Source organism: Pezoporus occidentalis, unplaced genomic scaffold (genome assembly GCF_034315485.1).
Source record: "Pezoporus occidentalis ecotype Australia unplaced genomic scaffold, CSIRO_AGI_Poc_V1 ctg276, whole genome shotgun sequence".
Classification (NCBI taxonomy): domain Eukaryota; kingdom Metazoa; phylum Chordata; class Aves; order Psittaciformes; family Psittacidae; genus Pezoporus; species Pezoporus occidentalis.
In genome coordinates, this window is record NW_026914675.1 from 514,300 (window position 1) to 529,815 (window position 15,516).

Consider the following 15,516-nt stretch of genomic DNA (forward strand, 5'->3'; position numbering starts at 1 on the left):
AGCATCCTCTCCATTTACAGCTCGAATTGGGTGAGGGCTTGGGGAACTGCATTTCAAGAGCTGCAAGTGACAGTGGCCCCAGGGCAGGGCTTTCCCTAGCACCCAGCCTCCCATGCATCCCCACAGAGGAAAACCAGGGATCTTTAACTCACTCTGCAGCAGAGACAAAACAATTCAGGTGCCCATCGTTCTCATCCAGGACCTCTCTGGTGCGAGCCTCCCCGGTGGACTGCAGCCCGATGACAATACACTGCAGGACACACAAGAGACAGCACACAAGGTGTCAGAGCAGCAGCACTGCAGCCAGGAGCAGGGAACAGCTCCAGGCTCCCAAGAGGCTGTTTCCCATCCCAGGTACATTTCCCCTTGAGCCCTGCCCCAAATACTTGCTGGGGCTCCTGATGAAGAACCATCTCTCCAACCTTTCAGCATCCAGCCCCTCAGCTATGCTCACACCACAGAGGATAACTGAATGCAGAAAGTACCTGACTTTGCTAGGCAGTTTCTGCCCACAATTTCCAAGTTGCATCCAAAAGGATGACAGGACAGAGCTGTGCTTGAGATGAAGGATCTGGTACCTGACCCAAAATACCCTGTTCAGCTCAGCTTGCCCACGGAAGCAAACAGTGGGCAATGCCTTGGCAGACGAGGCCACGTTAACTCCTCAGTCTCATTTACTGTGAGCATCCTCAGGCACCCAGACATTCACTTCATCCCGGTTAACAGGGAGAGAACTCCAGCCTTAAAGAGGTTTGATGCTGCTTCCAAGCCGCACTGGACAGGGATTAACTCCCTTTGGTTGTACTACAAGAAACAGCCCACCTGCACCACGAGCAGCCTGATGCTGCTGCCGGCAGTGAGCTCTGCACCATACCTTGTCCTTGGCCAGCTCCTCCCTGGCCAGCTCCACGAGCCGCCGGACTTTAGCAGCAATGCAGAGGTACTTGAAGAAGCGCTGGTGAGCTGACCAGAACTGACCCCACAGGGACTTCCGAGACTCCAGGCCGATCCAGTCGGCTGCGTGCTGGAACACCATCAAGGCCTCTGCCCACTGCGGACAACACGGAGCAAGGCTGAGTTAATGGCTCAGTTTTTATGAGTTATTTCATTAGCCATTAGGGCAGGCTGGAGTTTGATCATCTGATTTAACAGCGGTATTTATGGCCTTGTGTTGGGCTGAATGAACTCTGTGGTCACCCTCTCCTTGGTGCATTAGCGTGCTGGTTGCAAGCTCTGCTTTGCAAATGTGAAACTTCTAAATAGAAGCTAAAAAGTGTAAGATTGGGTTTTTATATGGGCTGAGCACATAGGGTCTTTTCTTACAGACAAAAGCCAAGTCTGTGGTCACGGCCACGTTTAGGGGCTTTGAACCCTCCCGTGTGATCAACCATCAGTCGCCCCACTGCAGTGGGACCAGCTCACCAACTTGGCTGCCTTGTCGTAGACAATCTTGTACTGCTGATCCAATGGGATCTCCTCGATTCTGAAGGTCACTCCAGTGAAACTGAGCTGCCTGGCAATGTACATTCCACTGACCTTCATATCCATGGCCACGATCTCCATTGCACCCACTCCCCTGGGAGAGGAACACAGCGGTGAAACCCCATCCTCTGCTACAGGGCAGCTGCCCCTGCAGAACCACCACCTCCCTCTGCCAGGCACCGTCCTCAGGCATTGCACCCATCTCCCAAAGGGCGATGGGTGCAGTAAGCATAAGCCACACGAAAAGAGACGCTGGCCATCACTCACCTCTTTTCAATTGCATGCAGGAACTCATCAAACGCTCTGAAAGGGGTGCCCTTCCCCCAGATCCCCAGGCGGCTCATGTAAATCATGTTTTTTGGCTCAGAGGCACCTGTTTGGACACAAATCCCTGTTAGCTGTGAAGAGTTTTGGCTGAAGAAGAGAGCCATTTGCCATTGTGCCTTAGGAAACCCAAGGACCTTCCCAGTCATTGCCTGCCACACACTAAGTGGCTAAGCATCACCAGAGAGCTGAACCACCAGCCAGAAACAGGTTAAACTGGGGAGAAGTTGGTCTGCCTTGCCATAAGGTCACAAGTAATGGCAGTGATGGGGCTTGGGGCAGACCTTAGCACACCAGGCTCCCCTCTAGCACTGCGGCACCACCACCACCTCTCTCTGTGCACATCTCAAGGGCATCCTTCGGATCACAGAGGGGACCACACAGTGCTGGGAGCAGCTTACCTGTGGCACTGGCATAAACAACCCTGGCTTGAGGCAGCTTGTTCTGAAGGTCCAGCACGGCTTTGCCCATTTTAGTCGAGCTGGCGTTTTTGGCTTTGTGGCATTCATCAAACACAATCTGGAGGGGAATGGCAGTTAAGGAGAAAGGATCCGTTTTCATGCCGAGGGTGGGAGCAGACAGAAAATACAACCCAGCCTCTTACAACCAACTGAACAACCCAGTATCAATGGCACCGACTCCCTCCATGGAATGATTGGGCTCGCCTAGTCCTGTGCTCCTCAGAGCCTGAAGCCATTTCCCCCTTTCTCCCCCTTCACTTCCAAGGTGTGTCTTGCCTTGTAATGCTGAGGGAGAAGAATGCTGAAAAGGTTCACCCCAGCTGCGTTCTTCCCCTCCTCCCATTAACTAATTGCAGAAGAGGAGAGAGGAGGAATGGAGGAGGAGAGAGGAACGTGGGGGGGATGCATGCGCTTCCAGCCTTTAAACATCCACCACATCCATCGCTTGCTCCCAGTGACTTCAGATGGCCCCAAGCTCTTTGTTCCTTGCTGAAGCACAGTCACAACCGTGCACTTCTTCCCTGTCCAGCTTTCTTGTGGCCCTTGTTTCTGTTTTAAAGGATACAACTCCATCAAAGTTTTCCCTGCACCAGTCCAAGATCTGCTTTAAGCGTGTCCTGTGCTGCCCGCCCGCCTGGCTTTCGCCGATCAGCGCCGAGTAAGTGGCAAAGAGGACTCCTTCTGAGGTAGCTGTGTCACCGTATTTAATCTGCAGGAAGAGGAAGAACGAGAGCACGCACTCAGGATGCTTGTCCCCAGCGTGCTGCACCCATCCTGTGCCCACAGCCACCACCCCTGACTGCGCAGTGACTGCAGGACACACGCTCCTGCCTCAAGAACAAAACCCGAGCCGAGCACAGGACAAAGCCCATTGGTAGCTGGAGCACTTCTTGGCACTGAGATACGGTGCTGACAGGGACTTTAAATGTCTGGAGGAGTTCCACCAGCCAATGTGTCAGCACATCTGGATGCATGCAGTGAAATGGGGACACCGCTCGGACTTCTACTTCCTGGCCAACTGAAGTGGCTTTGGGTTTTAGCAACAGTTTAGAATGGTTAACGGGTCTGAGCCCTCTCAGCTGTTTTAATTACTGCTAGAAAATCATTTTCTCTTTGGCCAGGTGAGGTTGGTGCCTGTCTTACTGTCAGGGGTCCCACCTGTAATGAAATACAAGGGAAAGGGGAAAACCCCCACGGTCCCAATCTGAAGTAAGCTCCATTTAAAGCCTTTGTGGTCTGAAAACAAACACCCCTTTCAGTCTCCTAAAGGGGTGCGTTCAGAGGTGTTGAAAACATGTGGTTTCCATCGACTTCATGAGAGCTGCTTGCTCAATACCATTACAAACCAGAGGAGAGGTTAAAGCCCAGGCTGCGAAGAAGCCTGTGAATACCCATCACACAACTGCAGTTTCTCTTGAGGAGTCCTTTGTCCTCATCATGGAGTAACTGGAGGAAAACTGGGCTTTTCCCTCTGCAGGACTCCAGGACTGGTGAGAAAGGCTCAGGTCCTGCTGTACTTTGCACTTGCCTGGAGCCATTTCTTGCTCGGTGCAGGAGCCAGCTCCATGCTCACAGAGCAGCTCTGCAGAGCATGTAAAAATAGCAAGAGTCTGGAGTGGGACGAGCCCGTTGGGAGGAGGGAACAGCAGCGGCTTGTCTGCTGCTGCCTGTGCCACCAGCCGGGCGGAGGCAGGAGTGACTGCTGCTCTACGTGCTAAGGAGGCTCCATCTCACTGCTACTGGGGGCTGGTTTGCCAGAACACCATTACACCTTCTCTTCCTACCTTATTCAAAGCATGCACAGGAATGTGGGAGGCTTCAATGTCCTTCAGGTCTCTCTCGGCATCATACTTGAGATCATTGGAGACGCTGAACCTGCGAAGTGAGACGTGGGTCTGGTTATCTCCTAAGGAGACAGGGAGGGCAGGCACAGTGATTAATAGTCTGACTAAAGCAGCAGTAGGTGTGTGAAACCGTCACAGCTCCAACTGCCCACACAGCCCAAGAGCCTCCAGCAGGCTTCAGGCTGCCACTGACGACAAGCTGCATGCTCTGCAGTTAAAGCCCGTGCTCCAGGGGCTCGAGTCTGCACAGGGAAAGTCCACGAATACCCCTCCACAGACTTCAAAGAGAGCAGAGACAGGCTTGACACTGCACTCCATAACGTGCTGTTTCACAGTGACTCACTCTCCATCACTGCTGCAGGGGAAATATGCCCATTTCAGACAGCAAATAGGCACAAAGAGGTGGAAATGACCTACCCAAGGCCGCAGCGTGAGTCAACTATAAAGCCAACATCAGCATTAAGGAATTCCTTACTCCCAGATCCAAACTAACTCCAAGGTCTTACGGGAAAAGAGAAAACCCAAACCACCACCACCAACTTACCACAGAGCTTTCTTCCTCCCTTTAAGGTAATTCTCAAAGATGATGCCTGCAACTGTCCGGCCCTTCCCAACTCCAGCCCCGTCCCCGATGAGGAACCCAGCTCGCTGCCCGTTGGGTAATAAAACTTCATGTTGCTGCAAAATCCAGAACAGAACCAGAAATGAGACTAGATTTGCCTTTGCTAACAAAGCTTGTAAGAGCATCACTTAACCCTTTCACACATCCCATCAATGCAAGTGCATTTCCTGCTCAGACAACGGCAGGGACGGTCAAGCATCACGGCCAAGTCAAAGGTTCTCTTTGGGAAACAGCCCACACAGAAGCCCCCAGCTTCAAATAACCCTTTCAAAAGGCATTTAAAATGTCACATGCCAAAGCTCCTGGAGTTTCATCACCTGTATGGAACATCTATCCACACGAAAGGCAGTCTCCTGCTAGTGCAAGCTGGGCACGGTGGAACCACGTACCTGGCAGGCATAAATGATGGCTTCCAGCTGTAGTGCAGAGAGCGACCCTTTGTCAGCAACAGAGCGTGGCAGGGAGAGGCTGTAGGTGATGTCAGGAGGGGGGACACTGGACAGAGTGCTCGTCTCTACCACCAGGTCAGGGTGGTGCTTCCCAATCTTGGCTAAATGACAACACAGAAAACGGAGAACTCAAGTCCTTCACTCCCAAAAGCACCTCAAAAGGGGACTGCAGCCCCCATGTGAACAGTCTGCAGCCCTCTGCTCAGGAGCAAAAGGGACAAGCCCCAGCTCTTCACTCTTTTGTTCTGCTGGGAAGTGCCAGCAGCACGTCAGGCCTCCCCCAAAAGCAAGCAACAGAGGAGTGTTGTGTTCAGTTAGCACGGCACCAGCAAGGGAGCAGCACTCCCGTTTCTCCAGCAAATCACAAGCTTGGGCTGTGATTTCCTGCTTGCAGGAAAATAAGGGAGCAGTTCATTAGGCTGGTCCACAATGGAGTCAGCAGAACTGCCCACGCTCATGTGATGGCAACACTCACACTTGGAAGGAACATATTCTGCATAGGTCTCTGTTTGCCCCAGCTCTTCTGTTTCTTCCTCCTCACCTTCATCCTCCTCCTCCGCAGGAGCCTGAGACTGGAAAGAAGCAGAGCACTGACCAGATGTTCTCACTGGCCTATGGGCACACACAGTGCTACGCAGAAACCCCCAGGGATCCCTCCCTGTGCGAATTCACAGACCCAATTCATCCCATTTATAAACTGCAGCAGCACAAGGAAAACCATCTGCCAGCACCCACCCCGGGGGCAACAACCGCTTCCACCGCTGCTTTCAGCGCCTGGTCCACATCAAACTAGGGGAAGATGTTTGCATGGCCTGGCAGATGCACTGTGGGGAGCCCGAGCTCTGCCCTGGCCCCGAGCTAGGGATCCAGACAAGCTTTAAGCTCAGTACTCAGCAGCATAAAGCCAAGTCATGAAGCCCAAATCGTTGTTTCACATCGGTGAGGTTCCACCAAGGGAAGCAGAAGACACCCCTGGGGAAGAGCAGGGACTTGCCTCCCTCTCTCTGAAGGGAAAACAGAACCGCTCCTGCCATGTCACCGAGTGCGTGGTGTGGATGCTCCTGGAGCCGAGCATCCCTCTCACCTGGTAGCTTATGAGGAGCGGGGTGTTGGGACCAGCAGGAACGTGGTCATTCGAACTGTTCAAGCCGCTGAACGATCTGCTGGGTGAGAACAGCTGGAACAGAAAGGTGCTGGTGAGAAAGCAGCCTCAAGCCTCAGCCCGACCACTAGGAAAACAGAGCACCAGCAGGTACTTGTGCTCTCCGCTCGGCTCTTACACCTTGGACTTTGATTCTTTGTTTGGGAACAGGGCACTCATCCTGGAAACCAATAAATCCTGGAAATGCTGTAGATGCTTTTGTCAACGTGCACACGGGGAGTCCCTGACCAAGGCAAGCACAAGGAGCGTGAGCACTCCGTGCATGCCCGTGCGTGACGGGAGCTGCAGGGACGCTCGGCCCCTGCACCAGCAGCACAAGGGTCCCCTCTGCGGAGCTGTAACGACACAGCAAGAAGATGGGTCACCCCGAAATGCCAGGCAGCAGCTCCAGGGACACTCCCAGCTGGGAAAGCACAGCCAAGGAGATCCTTTGTCTGCTCCCACACAGACCAAATCACACTGGAATTTCCCGGCAGCGAGCGGGGTCAAGCCAGCAGCTCACGGCATCCCGAGCAAGGAGCAGCTCCAGAAGCAACACTAGGCCAAGTTTAGAGGCTGCGAGGAGTGCCAGACATAAAGAGCCATGCTCCAGCAGCAGAAGTGGAAGATGGGAAGTTCTTAAGCACAAACACTCCGATTATTTCCTATTTTTAAAGAAGAAAAAAAAAGCAAGGCAGAAAGCAAAAACACACCCTCTGTTCCTGGAAGCCTGACTCAGAATTACCAGAAGGAAGCTGGACGGAAGAGCTATTTTCAGTGCCAACAAATCTGGAGGGCAGGTGAAACATCTCCACCTACAAATCTGAGCTCAGGCAAAGAGCTCCTTTTTGGGCAAGAGGAAGGCCCAGGCCCAGATCTGCTCAGAACACACTGGGAGGCCAGTGCAGGTGGGACCGGAGCTGTAGCAGGGGATAGAACAGAACTGGCCCAATTCCCTCCCTTCTCTGCTGTCACTCACCTCCCAGTCTGGTTTTCTCCTTCCTCTGTGCCTCACATCTAACAGTGCTATGAGAAGAGGCACGTGCAGCACACTGGGGAACGTGGGACATGAGCAGGAGACAGAGCAAAGCCGCTGACAGTTGCACACCCCAAGGCTTGGCCTCGCTTTGTTTTCTTCCTCTTTGCTTCATTCTCTGCTTTGCCCCCTCTTGCCATGACTCCCATGGGAAAAGGAACCCTCTCAGCTGGCGGAGGAGCCAGAAATTCCCTCCCCATGTGCTGAGCTAGGAAAAGGGTGCTGGCGTTTTCCAAGCGCTGGGAATGAGTTCGAATCAGCAGCTCCCAACCCTTCAGCTCCTGCAGGGCCAGGGCTTTGCTTTCCCCGTCTTAAAACCAGTGTAAACTGGCGAGATGGCTGTGGAGAAGCACAATGGATCCCACAAACTATTTCCTAAGGTATTTCACAACTGCATTACAAATGAAGCGTTATGGAGGGGTTTGACTCCTGTCCTAGCTCTTCCTCCATCCAACAGTGACATCCACCTCCTTTCTTTACGGGTAACGGCTCTCCCCACGGGCACATGAAGGCAGCTCTGCCTCCAGCCACTTCCTCCTCAGGGACAAGCACCCCACCTGAAGGCTCAGCACCGGGGATGGGGGTTTCTCAGGGCACTGGGGATGCTCTGCACCACGCTCTCCCTGCGATGCTTTGCTCCCATTGTGCTCTGCCCCCTCTCCTGCAAAGCCACCTCTCCAGTGCCAGGGACAGCTGAGAGAAAGAGGGGGGAAGGCTCAAATACAGAGGAGAGTCTTTCCACACCGTATCCTCACATTGCCACACGGCAGAAGACAGCTCATTGTTTTAAAGAGGACAAAGTACAAGGCTGCTCTTAGGAACTGCTCCGGCTATTCCGAAACCAAAATCCCTGCCATCTGATGGAGAACTGTGGTGGTGCAACAATGCGGGGAGGGGTGAGGAAAGGTTATCTAAATGGCTTGTATATCGGGGCAGGATATCAGCAAAGTCTCCATGCTTTTAAAGCAAGGAACCTTCCCTTTGGCACTGCCTTAAGCTTTCGCACAGATCATGCCTTTGCTCCCATCAACAACAGAAAAAGGGTGTTTGAAATTCAGGCCCTAAAACCATTGCTCCTCCTGAGTCAACCTCACAACGCACTTACCTGGGGGCCTGGGATCTGCAAAACTGACACTGACATCTCCTGACTAGGATGTGCTGAACTGACAGCTCCAAGCCAGGAGAACAAAGACCACCACCAAGAGAGCAAGCAACACCCTGGCGCAGCCACCTCTGCATTCACAACCCACAGATAAGACAACAAGTTTAAAATAGCTGGAGATGCTTTGCCACAGGAAGTCCTTTGTAAGTGGAATTCCAAGGAGTTAATTGGCCTTATCTGAACCTGCAGGACAAGGGGCAAGGGAGGACGTGGAGAACAACATGCAGGACCGGACATGCTCCGCTGCCCCCGCCAGCCACGTAGCCTCACACTTAGATGACACACGTTTGTTCCTCACTCACATTCTTTATGCTGGGTTTAGAACAGCTTTTCCCTGTAAGGCTTTTTGCTGCACGCTCTGCAGATACGAAGCTAGAAGCTCCTGCAGTGACACAGGCTGCTGTGTAAAACCCCAATAACAACAGGAGACAACACCACGCCTTCCCCGTGCTGGGGGATGATCTGGCTTTTTTAGCTTTCTGAATCCAGTTTCCGAGCCTGTGATGTCTTCAGTCACTGCTTTGGTTCAAACAGCTCAACGCTCTTCCTGCTGCCTCAGACTTCAAACTGGTCCAAGGTTACCAGCCTGTGCGGATTGCCTGTGCAGCCCTTGCTGCCGGCCGGCACAGCAGCACAGCCCTTGGTCTCCAGCACAGTTATCCACGGGAAGAGGGGCAGTGGAATTCTCTGCCTCCAACTACAGACACTGCAAAGGTCTATGAAGGTGATGGCATCGCAGGGCTTTCAGCAAGAGCTCCGGTGTCCCGCTTGAGGATGTGCATGAATGCCCTCCCAGGAAGCCTAAAGCAGGCAGGAGCTTCCATTTCCCAAGTCCAGGCTAGGACCCTCATCTCCATGCTGCACTCCAGTGCCCAACCTGTCACTGAGCCACACGGCAGCAGCATGTGGAAGCAGAGCTGCTGCCAAGACTCTGCTTTCCCAGCTGTGACAAAGAGCCAGCTCGCTTCATGGCAATCCAGTCAGACACAACTGCTAACTGCAAACTGCAGCCTCGAAACACAACGGAACCTCCAAGCACAACAGTGACTAAAGCACGGCCATGCCAGATTTGCCTGCTGGGGTATCCATGTGGAATGGTTTCCCCCCCCCCCCCATCTTCAAAAGAGGATGACCTAGGGAAGGAAGGGGACTGCAGTGCTGGGCATCCACTGTGAGCTGAGCCCCAGCAGCTGTGTGTGATACCAGCTCCACCAGCACCCCGTGGTGACTGACAGCAGGTTGTGCAATGGTGAGTAATCCGTCCCAACAGATGAGGGAAACCAGATGGCAGAACAGAACCACACGCTGCTGTGGGGCTGCGGGACATCACAGCCCAGGAACACTCAGAGATGTAAAAGGTTGCAGGGACTTAGACTCACAAAGGAAACACCAATGGGGAGTCTCAGGTTGAGACAGAGTTTGGGTTTTAGTCATTGTTACTAAACTATTCACCATGGAGAACAAACAAGTGGTGGGGACAGTGAAGGCCCTGTGTGGTAGGGCTCTTCCTGGAGCCCAGCTCTTCAGCACCGCACCAGGCTGCTCTGGACTTGCTGAATGGTTTAGGATCCATCCTGCTTGTGATGCACCTACCTGCCACGGCTGCCAGAACAAAGAGCCAGTGCCTGCACCACACTCCAGAAGAGTGCACATACCCCCCTTTGAGGATGCCTGGATCCTCCCCTGCTTCCAGGACACTGAACTACATGTAATCATCCCTTCCCTCCCGCAGCAAAGCTGGTAACAGTGAGTAGGGAACCGGGCTGGTTTCTCAATTCCTTGGTGCAAACACCACGGGATGAAGCCTGAGGTATCTGGTGTCTGATGGGGAGGATGGAAGAGGAGCTGCCCATACCTCTACTTGGTTCTGCTGCGGCGTGTTTACATCCCATAGTGTTGGCACGTGGTTCAGGCTATCGGCAGACAAGAAGTCCTTCGGATCCGCAATGTCGGAGAGGGAATCCGCAGGGGATGAGAAGAGGGAGTTGTTGTTGGAGAGCTCGTTGAGGTATGAAGAGTCCTGAAATGGAGACAGGGCCACAATCAGAGGCGGCAGGATGGGAAGACCACAGAGCTCCTTTCTCACACCTACTCGCCCGGGAAGGTTTAATTTCTTGCTATTAAATGAGCAGCTCCTTTCCTTCACGCTCCACAAAGCCTAGAAATTAACTTGGAAAGGAGGAGATGCTCTCAGCAGCTGCTGGAAAACCTCAGTTTATGGGGAAAGGAGGGACAAGAGTGACTGGAGAGAAATGCCAGTGCACGGCCACAACTGACTCCCACTGTGCACAGCTCTGCACACCGAGGAGTGGCAGTCACCTCAAGCCAGCGTCGGATTAAAGAAGTCCTCAGCCTGACACCCAAGGGACCCGACTACTCCATTCATGCCCAGAAGCCCACAGAGCAGCAGCTACTCCTGGGAATGACACAGCTCTTGAATGGCAATTTATAACACAGCAATACCTGGAGGCTTTGGACAAACTGAGTCTCCTCCTGGCACAAAGGAGGCTGCAGGAGCTGGTGCCACCTGGGTTTGCACCCAGACAATTCACATCCTCCAGTCCTTTTCCTAAGGGCATGTGCCCCAGCCTGGACGTGAAGAGAAGGTGCTCCAGTGAGGAGGAGCAGGCTCTGCCCTGGCTCTTCCCCTGGTGCCTGTGCTGGGGTGGTTTACAGCTCTTTCATGTGGTGCCAACCCAGCAGTTGGTTTGAGTCACACGGACGCCGCCTCAGAAGGAGCCTTCGATCCCCTCCCTCCCATCTGTTCCTTGTCTGGGTTTTCCAACTGTAAATGGGAAGAACCAACAGCCAAAAAGCCCTTTTTGCTCTGGCACAGGTCACTGCGCCCTCCCTGGCTCCCTCACACCACTTCCACATCACAAAACCTTTGCCTGCTCTTCCCTTCAGGGCACCGAGCTCCCGCTGGAGATGAGCCTCTGGCCCGGAGGGACAGATGGACAGAGAGACCCACAGGGCTTCCCAGGTTTGGCAGCAGCCGGCTCCAGCTGGAGCAGATGACCAAGGCAGGGTGACAACAGCACAGCACCCGATACGAGGGGGAATCTGCTCATTTCCAGTTAAGGGCCAATTTCCGACTGCAAGGCAGAAAGGCAGCCAAAGGTCTTTAAAAGTCACTTAGCCCTGCCTGACCCCATAGCACAGTTAGGGCTGGAAAGGACCTTAAAATGCACACCCTGAGCCTGCCCCTACTGTTCCTAAGGGCTTCAGGCCACGAGCTGGGTCAGACCCCCCCCAGCTGCTACCCAGGTTGCAGTGTTTCAAACCATCAGGACACATTCCCTTCGCCTTCTTCCCACATCAGCCTCGCCTGGCACCCCAACACACGCTGTGCTCCGGAGGTGCAGGAGCACCGAAGCACCGAAGGGAAGGTGAGCAGCAACGGGGCGCATGGGCACCGTGTGCTGTTTGGGTTCTCCCCATACCAACCAAGGGGCCCCCCCAAAGGGGATGAGAAAGGGCTGCTGGTGTGGCTGTGCTGCAGGGACACCCTCCTGCCAGCCCCGGGCATCCGCTGGCGTGTGTGACACCTGGCAGCGCTTCACTCTTGGTATTTCTGTGGCTATTTTGGGGTTTCCCAGAAACCAAGGCTTTTCAGAGCCTGCGGCAGACACCCAGACTTATCTCAGAATGGGAGCTCTGGAAATGGGGCTCTGCTTCACACTTGGCAAAGCAGGAAAACACTAAGGGAATGATGGTCCCTTTCAGCCAAAGCAAGTGCCTTGGGCACCCTGCAGCAACCTGCCTTGCTGGTCCCCCCCCCCACCACCACCACCACCCTCCCAGCCTTCTGCTTCTTCCTCTGGGCTCAGGATCCCAAGAACAAGCACTGCAGGGGTTCAGCAGCCTCTGGATTGTCACCAGGTCACACAGCACTCAGGAGGGAGAGCAGGGCTCTGCTCCCAGCGAGCCCTCAGAGCTCAGTTCGCACGAGGAGCTGCAAGAACCAGTTTCTATTCATAACAAGTGAGAGGAGACACCACCATCCTTGACTTTCAATCTCACAGATGAAAGGCGTTTGTGATCATCTGCATGCTGAGAGGAGAAGCGTGTTCTTCCTCTCTCAAGGACAGGCAGGCCTGGGAGGGATCACGCTACAGACAAGAAAGAGCTAAAGCAAAGGCTGGAGCTGCAAGGCAAACCCAGCAGGGCTCAGGCTGGCGGTTTTCTGGTCTTTTTGTGATGAAAAGCTTTGTTACACAGATCCATTCCAGCATTTAACTGAGGGCATCTGACTCGAGGGCTTCACCCTCAGGGATACGGCAGCAGCATCCTGAGGTCTCACATCCCACCCGGCCTCGTCGCTGTGCACTGAGTTTATCCATCTGCATATACTGCACCTTAGGGTCCCAAAGACAGGCAAGTGTATGGCTGGAATAGCCATGAGAGCACTGAAACACAGCCCGAGGCACCCAGCAAGCACCCAGCCCCATCACTGCTCCCCCTGCTCAGGGCACCAGCCTGCAATGGGAAGAGGAAATCAGCCTCCAAGACACAAACTTCCAGCATCCCATTTGTTTCATGTAATTGTATTACTTCAGGAGCACTCAAACCAGTAACATGTTAGATCCACCCATGAAGAGCTGCAGGCACAAGCCCAGCGGGTCAGCCCAGCCTGTCCACTGAACCTGGTGTAACTGTTTAATCCCAGGCTGTGCTGGTAACTACAACCCGTGCCATAAACCACACCTTCACTAATCACTCCCCTGCTTTATAGGGAGCAAATGGGAGCAGCTCCCTGTCTCCTCAAGGGAAAGATCATTCCCTAAACCATCCCAAAAGAACAGGGAGCGAGAGGATGCCTCTTCTCAGCGGGATGAAGGCTCTGCCAGACCCACCAATACTCTGGCTCCTGCTGACCCCAGCCAAAAGGTGCTGAGCCCAACACAGACAGAAGCAGCTGAAAGAGAAGATGGCAGCATTAGGGGTAGGAGAGATGGTCCCAGAAACCACGAGGAGTGAAGAGGTTGGAGGTGCAGCAGGGAAGGGGCAAGGAGCTGAGGAGAGATGCTGCAGAGCCAGACCTGGAGAAGCTGCTCGGTGACCACCCATCCCCGTTGCAGGAGCTGAAGCCGGTTACACTGTCCCTGGTTAAGGCTGAAGAAGAAGAACCTGTAAAGTTTCTCACTGGGAATCAGAGGGGTTCACAGCAACAGCACTGATGTTATGTTTCAGTGGATGCTCAATTTCTGCAGCAGATGGGGGTTATCCCACAGGGCAGGGTCTTTATTTCAACCACCACCCTGCATCTGCTCGACGTAACTCATAGGAATGAGGTTGATTGATTTTGGGGGGTGGGGTGTTTCAGATTTTGGTTGGGTTTCCTTTCCTGGGAGGTGCCCTAAGGTCTCCCCTTAAGGAGCCTTCTCTTCTCCAGGCTGACCCAGAGCAGAGCTGCTCCAGCCCTTGCAGCATCTCTGTACCTGCTCCACGTCTGGCTGTGGGCTCTGGAACTGCACATGGTGCTCCGGGGCGGGGGTCAGGTCCCAGCAGAGCAGAGCTCATCACCAGTCAATACCACTACAGCACACAGGATTTGCATCACTATCCCAAACCAGGAAAAGTTTTCAAACCCAAGAGTTTAATAAAGAGCAGAGAAAAATCAGGGCAAACCAAGGCAAAGCGTTCATGTGGCTCTCACAGGCACTGGCAACAGCTCAGAGCCTGCAGTCAAAACACAGGCTTTGTTAGAAATAATGAAAGAACAGGTGAGGTCTAAATGCAGAAGGAGTGTGAGCCCTGGAAGTATTTCTGGCCATGGAGCCATCAATCCGGACATGGAGGAACCAACTCCTCCTGCACGGCAGCTACTGACTGCTCCACTACCCAGCACGCAGCTGACAGGGGCTTAAAACTATAGATATACACACGTACAGCTATAAAACTATATATACACACTATATAAAATGCATATATATTTTATATACGTGTGTGTATGGTTTTATATATAAAACCATCTATACACACACGTATATAAAACTATATAACACATGTATATAAAACTATATAACACATGCATAGGAAACTATATACACACACACATACACACACAGGCACACACAGATACACATCCATGAACAAACTGCACTGACACATCCATGAACAAACTGCACTGATACAGCCAAACTGCACTGACACAGCCAAACTGCACTGACACATCCATGAACAAACTGCACTGACACAGCCAAACTGCACTGATACATCCATGAACAAACTGCACTGATACATCCATGAACAAACTGCACTGACACAGCCATGAACAAACTGCACTGACACAGCCATGAACAAACTGCACTGATACAGCCATGAACAAACTGCACTGACACAGCCAAACTGCACTGACACAGCCATGAACAAACTGCACTGACACAGCCAAACTGCACTGACACAGCCATGAACAAACTGCACTGACACAGCCAAACTGCACTGACACAGCCATGAACAAACTGCACTGACACAGCCAAACTGCACTGATACATCCATGAACAAACTGCACTGACACAGCCATGAACAAACTGCACTGATACAGCCAAACTGCACTGACACAGCCATGAACAAACTGCACTGACACAGCCATGAACAAACTGCACTGACACAGCCATGAACAAACTGCACTGACACAGCCAAACTGCACTGACACATCCATGAACAAACTGCACTGATACAGCCATGAACAAACTGCACTGACACAGCCAAACTGCACTGATACATCCATGAACAAACTGCACTGACACAGCCATGAACAAACTGCACTGATACAGCCAAACTGCACTGACACAGCCATGAACAAACTGCACTGACACAGCCATGAACAAACTGCACTGACACAGCCAAACTGCACTGACACATCCATGAACAAACTGCACTGATACAGCCATGAACAAACTGCACTGACACAGCCAAACTGCACTGATACATCCATGAACAAACTGCACTGACACAGCCATGAACAAACTGCACTGATACAGCCAAACTGC

At 52.9% G+C, this 15,516-nt stretch overlaps 1 protein-coding gene across 5 annotated transcripts in view; it reads right to left on the reverse strand.

Annotated features, from left to right (window-relative positions):
• The window catches only part of SBNO2 (strawberry notch homolog 2), a 48,118-nt gene that overhangs the window by 10,874 nt on the left and 21,728 nt on the right, over positions 1–15,516 (reverse strand). For 4 of the 5 annotated variants that reach the window (XM_062625068.1, XM_062625066.1, XM_062625065.1 and 1 more), the window contains 12 exons: positions 10,377–10,541; positions 6,267–6,359; positions 5,658–5,754; positions 5,123–5,283; positions 4,656–4,789; positions 4,052–4,142; positions 2,833–2,976; positions 2,208–2,325; positions 1,750–1,855; positions 1,423–1,576; positions 875–1,051; positions 153–250 (listed from right to left, as the gene is read on the reverse strand). In XM_062625068.1, the coding sequence (XP_062481052.1) occupies positions 153–250; positions 875–1,051; positions 1,423–1,576; positions 1,750–1,855; positions 2,208–2,325; positions 2,833–2,976; positions 4,052–4,142; positions 4,656–4,789; positions 5,123–5,283; positions 5,658–5,754; positions 6,267–6,359; positions 10,377–10,541 (1,538 nt within the window). The remainder of the gene's footprint in view (positions 1–152; positions 251–874; positions 1,052–1,422; positions 1,577–1,749; positions 1,856–2,207; positions 2,326–2,832; positions 2,977–4,051; positions 4,143–4,655; positions 4,790–5,122; positions 5,284–5,657; positions 5,755–6,266; positions 6,360–10,376; positions 10,542–15,516) is intronic. The other variant, XM_062625067.1, reaches the window with a different exon arrangement.